This window comes from Struthio camelus, chromosome 18 (genome assembly GCF_040807025.1).
Source record: "Struthio camelus isolate bStrCam1 chromosome 18, bStrCam1.hap1, whole genome shotgun sequence".
In the NCBI taxonomy this organism is placed as follows: Eukaryota; Metazoa; Chordata; class Aves; order Struthioniformes; family Struthionidae; genus Struthio; species Struthio camelus.
The window spans coordinates 4,472,688-4,492,244 of record NC_090959.1 but is presented as its reverse complement, the minus strand read 5'-3'; the positions used below and the strand labels follow the sequence as shown (position 1 = coordinate 4,492,244).

Sequence of the window (19,557 nt, the reverse complement as noted above, 5' to 3'; positions counted from 1 at the left end):
ACACTAAGACATAGCAGTTCAAGGAGAGAGGTCACCAGTATGCAAAATCTTGAGGGGCGAAAAGGCACCAGGAGCTGCATTTTGTCCTGAACTCTTCACAGAACGACTTCGTTACTGGAGCTATTTGTGAAGCTTTAACCATGAATCTGTAATACTTACATATACAGTAAAAGGACAAAGAATTTAGCCAGGAACACTCTGTGAAAGTGTTTCTGCCACAATTCTGCCACTGGTATCATCTCAATTAGAATATACAACCCGGTAAAGATTTTGAAATGCAATATGCTTTATAGTCTTAGATATAATCTCTGATTGTGCAAACAAAAAATGATTAGTTAAATATTTGCTTGGCTTAGTTCAGCCCTGCAGGATCCAAACTTATTCATTTCAACTAATTTAAATTAAACTTTGTACCTGCACCTACATACTCCACTGCGCTTTACAATCACAGGCTAGAAAACAGTACACCCCCTGCTTTAAAGTTTCCCAGCATTTGCTTGCTGTACTATGCTATCCATCTCTCACTGGATGATCTACAGATGACACCTGTTACAAATAGAGCTTCACTGTTCATGGCTCATGCAGGACGTGGCACTATGACTGTCAGAAGACACGCAAGAAAGCTCCAAATACCCTTTCTGCATTTTCTGAAACTGTTTGACCAGGGCCTACGTAAACATCGAGAAGCTAAAACAAAGCTCCTACTCAGCTTTGACTCTGAAGCTGAAAAGCCTTTGAGCTTCATAAGAGCTGAAACCAGCAGGTTCTACCTTTGATGGTACAAACTTAAAACTATTGCATCCAAGAAATACTTGGCAAAATAAGAAAATCTGTACTGTGCCCAAAGTTAGATTAGACCCACAGATTTCCAAGGTTAACTCCCCAGCCAACAGTACGTATAAAACAAGGTGACCAACTTCCATACACCGATGTGGCAAGGGTAGGCAATATGGCTAACATCAAATACTCTTTCCTTGTTGATAAAGGCAACATCCTGCTCGTGACAATGCCAGATAAAATCAGAAAAGGAACTGCTCGGACAATAACCATGTCGCATGCAGTTTTAGTTCAGGAATCCATGCATCACGGAGGTTATGGAATTACTGAGAGATGCAAAAGGGACAGTCATGGAAGCGACAGAGATTATTTTAACTGATTCTGTTGATCAAAGAGGGCTGACGTGACAGAAAATAACTCACCTAATTACTGACAGCATATGAAACCAAAGGTTTCATTAACAGGAAAAACAGTTTCTAGGAAATTGTTCCAGGAAACTGAATAAAGATACATGCATCATAAGGCAAAACGCTTGCAGTATCCTCTAAAAGCATACTCTACAGACGTCAGGTTGAGAGGAGGGAATGAAGTTTTACAGATTGTTTTGATTCTTCTACATTTGTTCAGTGAAATAATTACCTTGATTAATTTCAGCACGAGAAGGACCCAAGTTTTTTTTCTGCTGTGCATTTTTGGCAAGAAGGGTGTGCTTGTCATCACTTCCTGTGTCAAGTTCGGAAATTGTGACAGCAAGGATCCTGCAGAAGTTCGCAAGTTGCTGCTGATCAAAACTGGACACAAGGCTTGAAAGATTGGGAATATCATCCAGTTGTATCATTTCCTGGTGGAAGCAACATAATCTACTGTTTGAGAGTAAATCACACATAATGCTCAGTAACGGAAAACATCCAAAGATGCAGAAGGCCAGAGGGTTTTAGCTGCAGATCTGCCCTGGTGAGATACGTGTGCTATTTCAACGTTAGCAGGAGAGAAGTAAACAGGCAACAAGTGAGGAGTCTGAAAACTCCTGTGACTTTACAACTGATGCCACTTATATGTATCAGCTTAAGTAGCAAAAAAAAGTCATCTTTTAAAGACTTTTAAAGGACTCTGTATATAAGAAATTATGAGGGACTTTTTTTTTTTTTTTTAAATGCAACAGACTAATTGCATTCAGGTATTACGAAGTTTCATTATTTTGTTTTCCACTTCTGCCTGTATTCTCTTTGAAGCTTATAGAGAGCAGAGCAGACTGCTGGACTTTTTTCACGCACTGATTTTCATCCAAAAATATTAAAAAGATGTTGAAGCCAGTTTTCAGCAAAAAGGCATATGTTCGGATAAACTAAGCTTGTTTCTTACCTCAGCAAGTACAACATCCTCAACTTTCTTCTCAAAAATAGTAATAAGCTACAGGACGCTCACCCTCTCACAGAACGTACACAGATACATTTAATCCATGGTTTTCCCATGGTTACACCTCTAATATTTTATTTGCCCTTCAGGACTCTAAGATGTAATGACAGGGTATTTCACAGTCTGACAAACATTTCAGTGCAAGTTCAAAAACACAGTTTGTGCAGAAGACCTAAATGCCCTGTTTCCTCCAGCTTACAGAATACAACATCAAGTGTCTGAACTGTGATTAAAGTTACTGATCAATCTAAACAGTCAAGTTTCAAACAAGCTACAAGAAAGAAGAATGATAGCTCAGGGCATTATTTTCACCAACCGTTCATAGATAAAGCTGTATTTCTTCCACTGGCCTGAAAAAGTCACATAAATAAATTTAAGAAACCAGTCACAAACCTTTTTAACTCCCAGGATATCTTCAATGAGTGTTGCAGTTTGTAGGAATGTCTTTTTGTTTGTCATCAGTGTAAAGAGGAACAACACAAAGTCATTTCTTTCTGCCAATCGCCTTGTGACTCCTTCCGTCTAGAAAGAAGCGAGAATCACACACACACACACACGCAGCAGGCGGGTGCAGAACAGTTTCACAGATGATGCGTTATCTAATCAGCTGTTCCTGAGACTGGAAAACATGGTGTTTCTAGAGACCAAAACTAACTCCAATCCCTGTTTGAAGTTAACCATGAGGCCTGCAGGAGCACCAGGCAGGCACCAGTATGAGAGGCTTCATCTAAATGCAGAGTTGTTTACTTGCCTGAAACAAGTAAATACTGCATGCCTGAAAATTCATCAGGGAGGCTTGCTTCCTGTTTCTCATACAAATTACGACCAGTTCCATTTTACGATGGTTAAATTCAGTCCCCAGATTCCTCCTAAACTGTTAGCACTGCTCTCAGCTGGGCAGCGTCTGAGCAACCAGAATCAAGTGCTGGCCTTCATTTACGTCAGTAACGAACCTAAAAGTCACGACGGCAGGGCAACCTTCCATGCTCTCCTCTCGGCTGAGAGCTTGGGCAGTTCTTTCTGGAATTAATCGCAACTGCTTGCAAAGCTGTCTATTATATGACTGACGTTTTACTCGTGCTCACAGAGCAGTAGTCAAACTTAGATCCTTCCTGAACATTCAAACACAAGCATAAGAACAGTTAATGTGGACACAGAACACTTCTGTAATCCTGAACACATCTCATTCAAGGGAGAGCGCTATTTCTAAAGTGATTTAAGTCAAACAGCAGCTAGTCCATAAATTGCAAACTCATTCATTAACATATTATACTAATCAAAGTCTGCATTGCCTCTAGTTTAAAAAACAACAACAAAAAATACTTAAGAAATCAAGTAAAAGGTGTTCCCTCTCTTATCCTCCCCATCTATAGATGGATACCTATTACCGAGAACACGATCTATTCACACTCACACACTCAAGATAAGGTTGATTTTTTGAAACAGCTCCGAGCCACTAATTACTTTTTGTTGTTGTTGTTAAACAATGCTCCCTAGGTAATGACATAAACTGTATGATTAAGTAAACAGTCTAGAGGTTGTTCTTTGTATGCATAATCTGAGGCATGTACTTTCAGCCTCAGAATTTTAAAGGAGCGCTACCTCAATAGGCCTTTAGGCCCAGGACCTTTCCTCAGCGCTGGCTTGCCATCAATTGATTACCGAACTGATACTCGGCACATGAAGTATTTGCAGGATGAAACTTAAAACACTTTTAACAGCACCGTTATTGAACAAGCCAGGCGGAGCTGCAGCTTGGGGTAGACTGTGGGCACACATTTCCATGCCAATTAAGTTTCAATAAAATAAAACATTAAACAACTTTCCTGTGGGAACCTAGATACGCAAAGAGCCAAACAAAAGGCAGAATTACTTAAGCCTGACAATATGCCTTAAAAACGCAAATTATTTGAGTAGCACCCCAAAATACAGAGTGGTTCTATATTTAACCAAAAGAATTTTAATGTAAAGTTTGAGAGTGAGTTTAAATTATGCTTAAAAGAATCTATGTTATCTTATCAATTGGCACATGTAAAACTGACCAGCAGAGGCACTGGTCAAGCAGAAGAACACTTTTCCATAGTAGTTGTACTTACACATATGCACGTGTTGTACAGTATGCTTAAACAGTCTTTGATGAGGTCATCACTTACTGCAAAGGAAAAAACAGGCATCCGTTAGCCATAATGTGCCAAAGAACACTAACATCGGCTTTAGTGACATAAACAGCTACAGAATCAGTGAGAATTTCAGGCAAACTGCTAGGTTAAAGCAGTGAGGATTTCAGGCTAACTGCTAGCTCAGATCACATCTGCAGATACCTTAAAGGATAAAAAAACAAAGGAAGAATCACTCTATACCTGCCCTATTCACAAGTTTTTTTTCCAAAAGCACCTCTATCACAACCGCCTAGAACTGCAGACAGAGATGTACTTGTGGCCTAACGCACTTAGTCATATGTAAAAGAAAAAGATAAAGGTGCAAACAGTATTTTAGGAAAAAAAAAAACCCACAGATCAACTCAAAAAGCTTTTCAACATGAGAAACTGCTGGGCGACATATTAGTTCCAAATACTGAACATGGAAAAATAAATCTTTACTCTATGCAGTTTTCTCCAGGCAGCATCAGGAATTGATGGAAAAGCTGTCATCTTGATTTACTCCAGCGTTTTCATATTTAAAATGCAGTTTCAGTACAGACAGAACATACAAGCGCCTCTAGCCCAAGTTCAAGTTACTCTACCTTTCAAGTTACCCACCTGAAGGGCATAGAGCGTACCATAACGTTTGCCTTCCTCATAAAGGTTGTAGGCAATCAGCAGAATCACAGACAAGAGAAATGAAAATACTAAACCAAAGCTGTTCCAGAAGGAAAGCTGCACTGAAGCAAATGCTCCCCATTAGCAAGTTTTCCTTGTAACAATTTAGATATTAATCATCACTGTGACTAGCTCAGGAAGACAGCATACTTTTTATTATTTCACAGTCTCTACCACTCCTGATACGTTAACAGTGTTTCACTGCTTACTGCTAGTAATTGTTAAGAGTAGCTATACTCCCAGTAGCAACATTCTAGTGACTGTAGATTTACTGCACTGAGAAAAATACACTGTGCTGAGAGCATGAGCTGCACTCTGTAACGGGTGACTATCCCAAATCCCATCATGAATCAGTACTGCAGAAAATAAAGAAACCAATGATTTGTTTAAGAACAGGAAAATGCTGGTATAGAAAGCAAAGAATAGCAGAAAAATAGAATAACCCCTGTCTGAAGAACAACACAAGGCAAGAATGAAAACAAGTAAAACATCTATTCACTTACTTTTCTGTTTCTTTTTCTGTGTAATAAGAGTTGGTCTCATGAGAATTTCCACTAAAAGCTGTAATAACAAGGTAAAGAATTAAGGGAAGAATCAGTGTGACTAATAACCTGTTAACTTGACAGTGAAAAATCCAAACTTAGTCCAATCTCTGCTGAAATCACTGGAATAAATGATGGAAGCTCTACAATCAAAAACCCACTGGTATAAAAATTACATATTTATAAAAGTATTTATCCAGGAGAAAGCATAACATTTGTAGGCAACAGTCTCCACTGGCAAGTTTTTAAGGACTTGAGTCTGCAGAGAATATAATTTCCCATGTGTCTAGACAACAACATCATCATCAAGGATGACTATTACATCCCCCAAGCTCGTGAATCTTCAGCAATAATCTGCAGAGAGACATAAACTTTCGCAAAATCGTCCTAAATCCTGCTGGGCTTCAAAACATACTTCAGGTCCAGACATAACAGAGCTTAGTTGCTCCAGATTTTAATCTCACCAACAAAGGGCGAAACATTGTTTGTGTACATGCATATTATATGCATACTTGTATACACATTTACAGATACATGAAGTGTTAACTCATTTCTTTTTAAGAAATGCAGCAGCCAGCCCCCCCAACCTAGGCCAACTGTTCCAAAAGATTTAGAAATGACCTTTACTTGTTCTAGCCTATACCACAGTAGTCTTCATACCCATTTAAAAGTGGTAGCTAGTCACTAGAAGGAACTGATGATTCTAGAGGCATTTAAAAAAAGCCCCTAGTTTAAAATTCTACTGTTAAACAGTTAAAACAGTGTAAAGAACTCGCTCACTTCCAAATCATGCCAACTGACAATATAATCGCATTTTACACCTAGTTTTCCATATTCTTTCCCAACTTGGCTTTACCCTTCTTTTAATGAACGACCCACCCAGGCACAGAGGAAAACATATACAATACTGGAGACACTGCTTACATTTTAAACGCTGTCAATTGCACAAAATGCGCAACTTGAAAGATAAAGACACATTTTTCAGTAATATTATAGTACTTGTAAAATCAGCAGGGTAGAGAAAATGACTGCAGCACTAGTATAGTGCTCACATTAATAGCTTAAGTTTCAGGAGGAGAATGCGTATCTCAAGTCTAGGTACCCAAGATACGCACCCAGAACACCATAGATGCGCTTGGGATGTAGGCCACCTGCACTTTCCCTAGGGAAGACACCTACCGGAACAAGTCTGGCTTTTCAGGGTAGCAGTAGCTGCAACGATGTCTTCTGCTCTGCCACGGAGCACACCTTTTATGCAACTACTTGGTATATATTCTTTTTGGTCAATACTATAAACAGCTTGCATTTATCATCTTATACTTGCAGAACTGGTATTCATACTTCTCATATATTCCCAGAGACTGGACTGCAGTGCTGTAAGACATTCCTAGCAGGTGGCTTTTTTCAGCCCTCCTACCAAAACCGCGACAGTATTGCAGCAAGAAATGCACAAGTCCAAAGGTAGAAAAAGAACAGGAAAGGGGGTGCCCCACTTACCAGAAGGAGCACAAAGGGAGTTAACAGATCTTATTTCTTGGAATAGGTCAGCACTCACAATCAAAAGTCCATGAGGTTCATGGACCAGATCACGCATTTGTACTGTTAAGCAATATTTTATACGTACTCAGAAAACGGAGAATAGACAAACCTGCTTTTGCTCTTCCTTGATGTAAAGGAAGAATCCGTCTGAATCCGAAAAGATTCAGATATTTTAAAGAATATACTATCGTACATTATAGCGTATGGAGTACACGGCAAATTCACTGTCCTTCAAATCACTACTGCTTCACAGCTTGACATACTGCAACATGGAATCAGTAGGTGGCATTTACAGAACTAGCAGATTAGACTACTTGTGTTTCCAGTCCTAGAGTAGGATTTTCAAAAAACACCTAGCACTGACTTAAATACTGTCCCAAAATTAAGTTCTACCACTGCCTTTAATAATATTAAACCCACTTGTATCAGCCAAATCTCTGGCTATAGTACCAGGTAATTAAGAACAGGGACATCTGAAATTTCAAAAGCTTGGGAGAAAACAGCTTGTTCTGTTTCTCATGTCACCTTAATAGTCTCTAATCTGAAAAAATGAAAAAATTCAAAACATTTATTTAAATATGAAACAAAGTAATGTTCTGTGCATTCTTACGGGAAAAGCACCTCCCCAGGAAGCATCACTATTTCCGTTTAAAAATAAAAAGTATTATTTTAAGCATGTTCTAAATCGCTTGGGTAGCTGAAGATTTTGTCCTCAATTAATGGGACGCCAGCAACTAAATCAGTGTTCATTTCAAAACAACATGCTCTAAATACAAGTTTTATTCAGATAAACTAAATGCTACAAGATGGAAGCAGGGAAGAGAGTGATGTACAGCTGGACAAAAGGATTTAGCCATTTAGTCCATTAAAAAACACAAATCATACATTCCTAACGAAAGTCAAGATCTCAGGGTCTGTCATCATAAAATTGAGCTAATATGTGTATTTGTGCAACACAGAATTAAAATAAACAAAAAGATAAAATGCCAGCATATAAACGTAGCAGTTGTTTAAAAACACTTCCATAGATAAGGTAGTGCATCGTGCGTGCCAACGATAAACACAGTTTTGCTAAGAGAGTACCTTGCTGCATTAGTTTGTTCAAAACACACAAATCCTTCTGTGGAAGTGAAATTCTCAGCGCTCTTGTACTGCATCTAGTATTTAACCACACAGCTAGAAACCATTTGAAGCCGTTTTCACTGAGAAACTAAACGTCTCGCTTTTAAGTTACAAGTAGACTACATGAAGAAATAACCAGGTCTTTTATATGTTATAGGAAAAGAAAAATAAAATATTGCTTTTGATGACATAATACCTTGGAAAATATACCTTTTTCACATTCTGATTAACAGAAGGATGCACATTTGTAATAGATAACATCAAATCAGTAAAACAAGTCTGTAGCTTGCATTTCAAAGCTTCAAGAGTTTCAAACACCTTTACAGACTGCTCAATGGTATAACCGTAACGCAGAAACTTTTTAGGTATCTTTGGAAGGAAAAAAAAAAAAAAAACTCAAAACCAGAACACACACACACACTTACATCAACTCCTCCAAATAAGTCAAACGTGTACGTGTTTGGGAAAGTGGATTCTTGAGCAGCTTTTCTATCTTCTGTGACAAATGCCATGGCTTCCATTGAAAGAAGTGGAGAAATTTCCTGCATGTAGTAAAGACACAAGTTTTTAAAAGAAAACTATTCCTCATTATAAACACAACTGTTTCAGACTATTCGTGTGACCTAGTAACTACTCAATTACATGCATTCCAAGCTCTTTTCTACATCCAATTCACAGATACTGCCATGCAGTTTCAAAAATTTCAGTTAGAATATGATCACATCAGCCTATACAAAAAGTAACAATAAAACCCTTTGCTTCCAGCAACAACAGCGTACACAGTACCTTAAGGATGCTTTGGCACTGGGAGAAGTCACTGTTTGGGTGGCTTTGCTCATACAACTTTTGCAATAGTAAGGGAATCCCATTCCATTTTGCTTGTTTATCTCTTTCCTTTAACAAGGCCTCTGTGATCTGCAACAAAAGAATACAATATGCTCGCGCCCAGTGTTTCACACCCAAGAATACCACCTCATAAATCATCACCTCCTCAAAATACCAGTATTGGAACACTACAGAAAAATACTTTATTGGAGACAACAGCATTATAAAATCTAGTACCTTTTCAATGTGGCAATTTATCCAGGAGCGGTAGCTGCATAATCTTACAGATGGACAAAGGATCTGAAGCAAGCTCTTAGAGCAGAGGTATCATTTAGAGTACTTAATCTCATTCCGTAATTTTACACTGACCATATATTTTTAATGGGACCAAATTAGTCTCTAAACACTTTCATCAGTAAAACTGTGATTTACACGTCACTGAAGGAGGAAATGGGTGACTATCAAGAATTACACCAGCCTGAAGTAGAGAGAATACTGAAGACAAAAAGACTTCACTACATGCAGCCAGTAATGAACATTTCCCCAGACAAGTCTCTGAAACTGTTACTGGGCTCAGCAATGGCCCAAAGCACTAAGACTTACAAGCATGCTCTAGCAGAATATGTCAACAATACAGTGCAAGTTTCCTCTGTAGTCTTGGCTGGTTATATATGGAAACTGACAACTAAATCAGCAGGAAAAGAACACTAGCATTATCATCTGAGAAGCTGCCTGCAATCACACTCACATGCACACACCAAATTCAGCACCTGTGAAAAAGTTTTTGCAAATCTCCAGTTCTCCTCCTCCTCCCCAAAATATATAAAAAAAAAATCCTCTCAGTATTAACCACAATATTTTATATTTGAAAAAATCAGGTAGCAGCACAGGACTAATGAACACTCTGCTTAGAGCGTCCAAGAATCCCTGAGAGGCATTCTGAAATCCGAGCATTTCCAGGATGCTTCCAGCAGACGCTGGCTGTAAAGGAGGAGGTCTTCAATGAAGTTCATCAGCTACTTAAAGGTGACCAAAATTTAATCCTCCTCTTTCACACTGCATCTTCATTAAAGGTACCTCGATCAACTCTGAAATGGAGGTTTATTCTTGTACAGAACGGTAAGATGACAATAATTACAGCTAGCAAGATTTCTGGTGGGTTTTGTATGCCTTCAACGCAAACAAACAAACAAAAAAAACGACCCCAAAACAGTCCATAGTCAAGCAAGACTGCAACTCAGGTTGAAATTTGTGGATTTTCTCTTACTCCTAGACTTAAACATCTAAGCTGCTCTCGAGTATCAATCACTTCCCTAACCTTTCTCTGGTTAACTTGCATTGTTTCTTGTGCAGCCTGCTTAAACGCTCATTGTTAATAGTTAACATCCAGGAAATCTTGCTTCTTACTGTTTCAATCAAGGCATCCTTCTCAGCTATACAGCACTGTACAATTCCAAAGGGTCATTCAATTCTTGGTTAGATAATTATATGCAAATATACTCCAATCGCTGACTGAGCATTTAACCCTTTCTCTCTGACTGTAAGACTGCATACAAGATCGCAACACTGACGCTCGCACATAAAAAGCTCGGACTGGCAATATTAGCTCGTACATGTCTTCTCTCATCTTCCCAGCTTCCCAGACACTTGGAGCTCCTTTCCTGACGAAATACCCACAGCCGTTCAAAAGATTTGCATTTTACTTAAAAACTTCAAGACTCTGAAGTATCAGTTTTTCTTACTGCAAGGAGTAACTGAGAGCAGTATGAACAAACTTCAGACAACTTCTCTAATTTTATTTTATTTTTTCCTGGTTTCCTACTTCTGAGTGAGAGTAATCAACCAGCACCACTGGTGAATGACACAGAATTCTTTCTAAGGAGACTCATCCTCATAAGAAAGGCCAGAATAGAACCAGAAAGTCAAAATGGCCTCTCATCGTTTGGACCGTGAATGACGCGACAGTTCCTTTCAAGCCAGAAATTTCTACTTCCCACTGTAATACCCGGCACAGAAAGAGCAAAAGGAAGCCTACCGCTACGTCACCTCCGGTGTGGGAGGGGTACAGAACCCCACGAGCTGCAGGAGGAACAAGATTAATTGCTGGGTAAAGTGCAAAGAACGCACAGCAAAATGCCAGGGAAAGAGTCCAACCACCCGGTTCCAACTGATGTGAAAGATACCACATGCAAAGATGACGTGCGTGGACTGCAGTCTGAGTTTTCAGCAGCACAGCTCAGAATTCAGTACCCAATTGCTCTCCGATGAGGCCAAACGCCCTTTATCACTGTTAAAATCTTGTTTGGGCTTAACGCTGCATTTGTTAATCATATCTACGCTTTCGGGGTTGGAGCAGGGTCCATCTCCTTTCTCATTTCTGTATTATCAGGTCTTCCTCTTACTTCCTCAAACTCTTGAGATTATGTCACTCGCGCTGATCTGCAGAAAACTTTCAGAACTCAGATTCTGAAAGACTGAAGCAAATGCTTCCTTGCTCTCATCTTCTTGCAACTGCTTTCAAAAAAGCTTCTCTCGCTCTCTCTCTTGATTCAATACATGCCTTTGGTTTCATTTCTAGCTCTAGTTTGTGGTCCCTGCTCTGTACTTAGGAGGCTACTCTGGCTCTGAATATTTCCACTGTGGTGGGGATGGTATTTGCCAATGCAAAGATTTTGGATTCTGTCAAGGGATTCAAATCCAATTAAATTCTATGGAGCTGTCTTTGCAATCATTTTGGGTTTAAATCAGTATCTCGTGATTCCGGTAATAGCAGCTAGTTAATAGTTTTCATACACAGCAAAGTTAATTCCTTTCTTGCTCTTTTTAAGCAGACATTAGCGAACAGTCATCGAAATTAGCGCTGGGCCTTTGCAGGCCCCCTCCCTTCTCCAATATGTATTTATTTTGTCTCACCCAAGTGAGATCAATCCAAACCAACAACAATTTCTCAGAGCTTTTCTTCACTTACTGAATGGCTCTGGATAAAACCTCTGGATTTAAGAGGCCATCTAACAGCCATTCAAGGAGAAGGGGAGGTCGCAGTCAGCTGGGAATGGCATCAAGTAAAACAAAAGGTCTACCTAACCAATGGCTGTAGGGGTTACTAACTGTCAGGCCTTACTCGCATTAAAAAGACAAGACAAAGGAGTAAGTAACAATTACCAGGAACACTGAAGAAGCATCAAAATCTCCCTGCCACTCAGAGTTAACTGCACTGGTACAAAGAGCAAGACATTACACAGTCACTTCTTAGTAATTTGCCTGAACAATTCCAAGGTTTGAATCAGAAACCAAGAAATGTCGGAGATGGCATGTTATGGCTCTCCCGTGCATGCTATACTCTGAAACAAGTAAGCACATACTAGCTCAACTCCATGCACAGAGCTCTCAAACTACCTAAAATACAGTCAAAAAAAGGTCTTTACTAAGGCCAATTTCACATTGGCACTTTACTGAATGCTGTTCACCAGTCAAGCCTAACCAGATATTAGTCATCTCCCTCTCCTTCAATTGTGCTATTGAAGCTCTGTCAGCATGGTTTTGCTGGAAGGGCAGACTTTTGAGAGGATTAGAGAAGAGAGCTCAAGTGTGTCATCAAGCCCGTCCCACGTAGAAAACAATGGTTTTCTCTTCAAAGTCTCCCAAGTCTCTCTCACTGCTCACTATAGGAGAGCACTTTAACATAGTGTTTTCTGAGAAGCTGGTCTTTCAAAAAGAAAAAATATGAACTCAGGTGCCAAGCACCCTTCACATCACTAAAGGATTCATCTCGTGATAGGCTTTACAACTATAACACATCAGTTGCAATTTTTTTAAATTCAAGTTTTTTATTGCAATCAAGCATTAAGCTAAGAGTAGAAGCCCTTTAAGAAAAAACAGCTTCCATTCGCAATATGTTTCACGATCACTTTTCAAATATATATTCAAATGTTCTGAAAGTTTAAGAAGAAAAAAGAGAGGCACAGGATTACGGTTCTCAAGGAACAGATGCAAAGCACGTGTTCTCTCTAGATACTCTTAATGAACTCAAAGCCCTTCCGTATCCTTTCCTTCAAATCTTTTAGCCAGCACCTTTAAAACAAGAAACTGTAATATCTGTGCAATTAAATACTTAATTTTCCCGGGAACAGTAATAACTTAGGAAGTAGTCCTTTGACACACTGGCAGAATGATTATTCGGTATTTTGGGGGTATGTCCAGTCATTTCAGTTCATTTTTGCATTTTCCTTTTCAGGCACTAATGAACATGCCTCAGTCTGGATAAGTTTTCTTTTCCGCATGCAACTTTTCACAAAAAAGCCTACAACCAAGACAAAAGCCCCCAGAATTATCATTCTAACACAACAGCAGATTAAAGAAATAAAACTGCAGGACTAAAGTGTTTTAAGGGAGAGGCAGTGAACTGCCACTTTGCAGCTGTGGGATAGTACTGCCAGTTATCAATTGGGCCTTTTACACGTAGCTCTGAATAAGAATAGTATCACCACATACAGGTGATATTAAGCTGAGGAGAAGTCCACACAGGGACATCTCCCCCCAGCCCTCTCTCCCTGTAACAGAGACCTGAACTGCTAGATTCCTCAAGTGTGAAGCAAGTTTCTCATTACTACCACTTCTCCATTCCCCACAAGTTTGGACCGAGCCTGTAGTCCTTTCTCCTGCCAACCTGAAAGCAGTTTCATCCCCATCCTAGAGACATGGCATCCTAGGACACAACCTGCAATAGTTTTGACCGAGGTCCCTCATCTACACCTCCAAAGCTCTGCTGGCTGACAACCATCCAGATGGGCTTCTCCAGGACTGGAGCTGCTGATCGTCCTGTCTCCTCTGAAAATTCAGACCTTCACTGTGATCCTGACAACCGGACTCTCGTAGTCACTGGAGTCTCTCTGATAAGCTAGTTGTGTCAAAGACAATCTCAATTGCAAACTCCTTTCACAGGTTACACTTTGAAATCTCTTACCATGTCACACTAGTTTTCAGGGTTTCAAGCAGCCAAACGCTCTAGCACTTGAGCATTTTGCTTTGTGTTTCCTTTTTGGTGGCTAACCATCGCCAAGATTCCTAAACAACTGCTCTACCCACTAGCACTGGAGGAAGAGCTAGCCGGTCAAGGTAAAGACCATGTCTCAAGAAAATCTGTTTTTTTCTGAGAGAAGAATAACTCCAAAGCAAATCACATCAGTAGTTCTTTACCATCAAGGAAACCACAATAGAACTTATAGGACAGGCTACGGGTGCTTTTTCTGGCACTCTTATGCGCAGAGAAAAAGAAATTAACTAATATATAAAATTATATCAACTCATCAGTGATTACTCTTCTCAGAACTGCCTACAAAGTTTCCTCTAGTATTCATTCTGAAAAAAAGCAAAATTGGTAGGGATATCTCAGAAAAAGCAGAAGTAAGAAGCCATCACATTTATAACAGTTTTATTCCAACTCATCCTCAGTCAAGCAAAGCAAAGACTACTGAAATCCAGCACTCGCATTTTTTAGCGTTTCTAGTGCCTGATAGAGCTCTGCTCCCAGCTACGTAAAACGCGTGTCTAGGCTTTCTGGCATTAGCTAGCTGGCCTCTACTGAAGAGGCATAAGCCTGCTAAGACCAATACAATTAGGGCTACTAAAATCGATTATATTCACGTGAATGTTTTTTGTTTTAAGGAGAAAACAATACTGTTTAGAAAATAAAATATTTCCTAAGAGCTAGGAGGAAAACTATTACGCGCTACCGATAATCTGCAGTGGGTTAAGAGCTGGAAATCTGGATGTTTGAGGCAGAAAATATTTTCCTTTCAAAGAAAGATTTTTCAGAGTAAGATATGTACTACACTGCTCAGGGAAGCATTTATTCCTAGGAATAACAGATGAAACACAGCTGGAAAAATGGACTCTTTTTTTGCCATTCTGATTGCCAAGGCTTAGCTGAAACAATCTTGCGAGAGCGTGAGACCAGTGCTGATAATCTGCTCTAAGCCTTGAAAATTTTGTGAGTGTGATACCAGGGCTAATGATCTGCTCTTGGGACCACACCAAAAATCAAACATTCGTTTGCCAACAAATCACTGTCTAATCCATTATTACAATTCTGTCTACAAGAATTCACACAGTTATACTTAAATATCTTCTGGTTTCACATTCTATACATACTTATATTATATACATACAACATATGCATACGTATTATATACCTACAACAACAGTTGGCCTGCACTAGATGAAGAGCGTGCCCTCCTGCTAAGAGGAGGGAATCCGGTTTTGAGCTTGATCAGCTGCACCAAAATGTTTCTTCGCTTTCATGGAACTGCAGAGTAAACCTCATCAGGTCTTATTTACAGTGTCTGTGTGCATACAACAAAACTGTGCCAGGAAAGGGAATACAAACTGGCCAGTTCACAAGAAGCTTCTTTTATTATTACAAAATGTGTGTCACTTCCGGAAAGTTGCTCTGCTTCTAGTTTACCAATATCCAAAAATACCTTTTCACTTGATTTGTGCTCAGCACTTGGGCAAACCTTGATAGAGGGTTAGGTAATCTGATGCTAATGCTTGTATACAAGCTTGCATGCTTGTATGTATTGTATAGCTTCATGCTAACAACAGGGCTAAACCAGATATATTAACAGATAATGAACATATCTATTAGCGTCTATTTTACCTATCGAAAGCAAATGGAACAACTGGCAAGACAGCTGTGGCTTCTGCTAGGTGACCACAGCAAGAACAAACATTCAGATTTTAGAGATCTAGCTGGCCTCAAAACTGCCAGCTATTCAGGTGGCTGTTGTCAAAAACATTTTTATTATAAGTCCTGCTAAGATCAGACAGGTGAACTTTCAAATGCAGACCTGTGAAAAAAGTATCCTTACCAATTCAAGAATGAGTCCCTGCTCTCCTTATAGAAAAACAATCTTGAGATTATCTAGAAAAAAGTGATTAGAACTTCATTTAATAATAAATACCACCGCTGCCCACAGAAAAGTACTAGCTGTCTCCCAGAGATCAGATACTGAAGTACAGTGACAATATTGGGGAATAACACTATTCAGCTGGCAGGCCCTATAATCCATAGAGATTTAGAAAGATTCTTCTTTCTTAAGACCTTGAAGAAGGCTTCTCCTCTTTGTAGGATGTCAGAGGTGCAGTCCACGTGGCACTTGACCCAGAGTTCCTTATAAAGAACAGGAAGGAAGAGCTGGGAGAACGTTCCCCTGACTTGTTCTGCCAGACCCCACCACAAGAGATTGGAAAGTTGATCTGCTCTTGGGTATTTTGGGAGTAAAATGAGTTGAGCCTCTTAAGAAAGGGCTACCATGCTGCTACTGAGAAGTCAGCTGCAGGAAAATTACAGCCATTCTGATAAAAAGAGGAATCAATAAAAAGTATTCAGAATTGCCTTGGACTTTTTAAAATTACATCATAGCCTTTTATATTTTGATCTTCTACAATTAAAAACAAAAACACTTCAAGATAAGTACACAAATGTATTTCAAAACAGTAAACGTTGCCCCCAGTAAACTTTTCATTGAAGTTATTTACAGAATAAGACAAATCACAGCTTTTAAAGTACACCGTTCGCTTTAGCAACATTTATCCACTTCTGGATACGAGAGATCAGCACACTTACTTGCTTCAACGTCCCACCTCCAAGTAAGGAGACCCATACATACTGGAGTCGAGTGCAGAATTCCCAAATACCGCTAGTCTACTGCTAAGTTCCAGGGACACACTTTTACAACGTTCAAAATCAGCCAAGGAGTTAATTTTTTCCTCAGTGCAAGTAATTTAATAAGTGTTCCTATGCATTTACTAAGCACTGGGAAGTCTAGGTGTCCAAGCTTTAAATCTCTCCTTGCAGCACAGTGATATTTAAATGTATTAACAACAGACAAACAAAAACCTCAAACCCTAAACACAGGCCTTACAAGAAGGAGGATGTAACAGGCAGAAGTTTTCTTGGCTACTGCACAAGTATAGTCATTTTCTTCTCAGTTGTTTGAAACAAGCCATAAAAGCCCCTAATAAAAACACCGAATCACAGCACTTCTCAAACAAACCAAAGCCCACAGTCTAGGTCCCATCCCTAATAGATCACACTGGTTCTCAGTCTATTGTTACAGGCTTTTCTGACTTAAATCACATCGGTTATGGGGGAGAGCCCAGGTGAACGTGTGGAGGTGGAGAGGGGAGTGAGCGAAACAATTGTGTCTACATGTCCTATGAAATATGTTCCTAAAGCAATTCTACAGAAATAGCTTATTTTAAAATAGACTGTATCAAGGTTAAGGTCATGCACATATATAATATATATATATATATATATTTTAAGTATGAACTAAATATACATATAAAAACATATTTTAAAAAATATATAAACATATATATTTTTAAAGTATGAACTAAACTGGTATTTGAATGAGCAGTACAATAAGGACAAAAGAGCAGCTAAAAATCACCTCCTACTCTTTTACCTACCTGAACTGCAGAATTATATACATTTATTTAGACGACCAAGCCTTCTCTTAGTAATTGCTCTGAATCCTTGTTAATTAAGGAAAATACTCTGGTGCCTGCACTAATGAAAATCACCGCAGAAAACTCAGAGAAATCCTGTCTGTTGTTCCGTTTCAGGAACCTTTAGCTCAACAAAACACCGCCCAAACGCAAGTCCTTTCTCTCTTCTCTAGTTTTCAAGTCCTTGCACGATTTTGTATTTAATCCATAAAATAAGTGCCACTTATTCTTCATAAAAAGTAACTAGCAGTCAGGTATTCATGAGCAGCTTCTCAGAAAGGCCACACGAGCACATACCACAGGCAAAAGTCTAATTTCACTTCTCAGTATTTCCTGTCATCAACTGGGAAAGATGATGATTTTGGATAGAGCTGGAACAGTTTCATGGAAAACCACCAGCAGAAAACCTACTCCACTGCAGAGCTAAAGGTTTCCTGAGCCCTAACGCTGTGAGGTTGCATTTGTCAGTCAAGTACACTTAAATTTGGACTCTGGGCTCAGTTACACTTCCAGGTGGAGCTTCCTCTACCACCAGTCAAAGCAGCACTGGAGAATGGCTCTTCTACAGCAGGGCAAACGCTTGCCCTGCTCCATAGTCTTTCTACAGGGAGATCGACGACAGGAAAGAGGGAAAGCGAGCACGAAGGCACAGAGGCATTCTCCTCCTCCCGGGAGGCTGCAGGCCCATCGCTGCAGCGCCTGGACCGAAACGGGGCCGGCAGGACTAGCAGAGAAGAACGCGGAGCTCCGGGAGCGCTCAGGTCCGAAGCGAGAAAGGCCGCTTTGCCAGCTGCTACCACGGAACAGACTCGGCGGCAGGCACCGCTCGGCCGGGCGGGCTCCTCCGGAGCTCCGGGACAGACCCGACAGCCCCGAGCCTCGGCTGGAGACGGGCCTCGTGGCGAGGCCGCACACGCCGGGAAACTCCCGCTCCCGAACCCCGCCGCAGCGGAGCGGAGCGGCGCGGCGCGGGCCAGGCTGCGAGGCGGCGCGGCAGGCCCGCCCCCAGGCCGGCGGCAGGCGCGGAGTAGGCCTCGGCCGCCCGGGCCCGTCTCCGGAGCGCCAGCGTCAGGGCCCTGCGAGCGCCACGAGGGCCCCCGGCCCGGCGCCCCCGTCTTCCTCCGCCCCCACCGCCCCGCCGCGGCCCCGGCCCGCCCGCCGTACCTGCGCCCCCCGCGTGAGGCCCCGGCCGCTGAGCTGCCCGTGCCGGAGCTGCGCCAGGATGTTGGTGGCCGCCCTGCGGGCTCCGCGCCGGCCGCCACCGCTGCCGGGCCCGGGACCCCCCGCCGCCGCCGCCGCCATGGCCGCTCCTGCCGCTGGACGGAGACAAACAGGAAGCGCCCCCTCCCCCCGGCGCCTTCAACGGAGCGGCGCGAGGGCCTCGCCGCAGCGCCCCCCGCCGGGCCCCGCGCGCCCTGCGCCGCCCGCCGGAAGGCGAGGCCGGCGCGCGGCAGGCCCGCGGGGGCCGCTGGGAAGCGTAGTCCGGCCGCGAGGCGTCGCGCACGCGTAGAGCAGAGCGCGGCGGCGGAAGGGCTGCTACAGCCCGCGGAGCATGGCGGGAAGGCGGGGGACACCGCCTGGGGCGGGCCCGGCCCCGGGGAGGCGGAGCACCCCCCCTCCCCCCCCGGCTCTCTCCTGCCTCTCGGGGGCGAGTGCGAGCAGCGACCCCTAAGCGCGGCCCGGGGCCACCGTGCCGCCGCCAGCTTCTGCCGGGGCGCTGAGGAAACAGCTGCCCTCGCACAGACTCCTTATTTATTGACAGAAGCAGTTATTGTCCTGTGGTAAAAGTCTTCAGCCCTCAGAAGGGGAAGGAACTGCAAAACGAAGCTACTCGGAGCGACGGATGGCACGAACAAGGCCGGGGAGGCTGAAGACCCACCGCCCCGCGGGGGAGCCGGCTGTACGTTACTTCGGAGCAGGATGGGGTCGCAGGTCCCCCTCGGGGGAGCAGCCCGTCCCGCTGCAGCTACCACAGGCTTCCTCCTCCCGTGGCGCTTTTCTTG

General features: G+C 41.9%; 1 protein-coding gene across 2 annotated transcripts in view; it reads right to left on the bottom strand.

The window, feature by feature from the left end:
• TRPC4AP (transient receptor potential cation channel subfamily C member 4 associated protein) overlaps positions 1 to 19,557 on the bottom strand; it is a 40,594-nt gene that overhangs the window by 18,445 nt on the left and 2,592 nt on the right. The window contains exons 1-7 of one of the 2 annotated variants that reach the window (XM_068913072.1): positions 18,719 to 18,888; positions 9,002 to 9,130; positions 8,641 to 8,757; positions 5,516 to 5,573; positions 4,290 to 4,345; positions 2,587 to 2,715; positions 1,417 to 1,618 (exon numbers count right to left, since the gene is read on the bottom strand). In XM_068913072.1, coding sequence (XP_068769173.1) covers positions 1,417 to 1,618; positions 2,587 to 2,715; positions 4,290 to 4,345; positions 5,516 to 5,573; positions 8,641 to 8,757; positions 9,002 to 9,130; positions 18,719 to 18,856 — 829 coding nt within the window. In that variant the 5' untranslated portion in view covers positions 18,857 to 18,888. Of the gene's footprint in view, positions 1 to 1,416; positions 1,619 to 2,586; positions 2,716 to 4,289; positions 4,346 to 5,515; positions 5,574 to 8,640; positions 8,758 to 9,001; positions 9,131 to 18,718; positions 18,889 to 19,557 lie in introns of those variants that run through there. The other variant, XM_009678460.2, reaches the window with a different exon arrangement.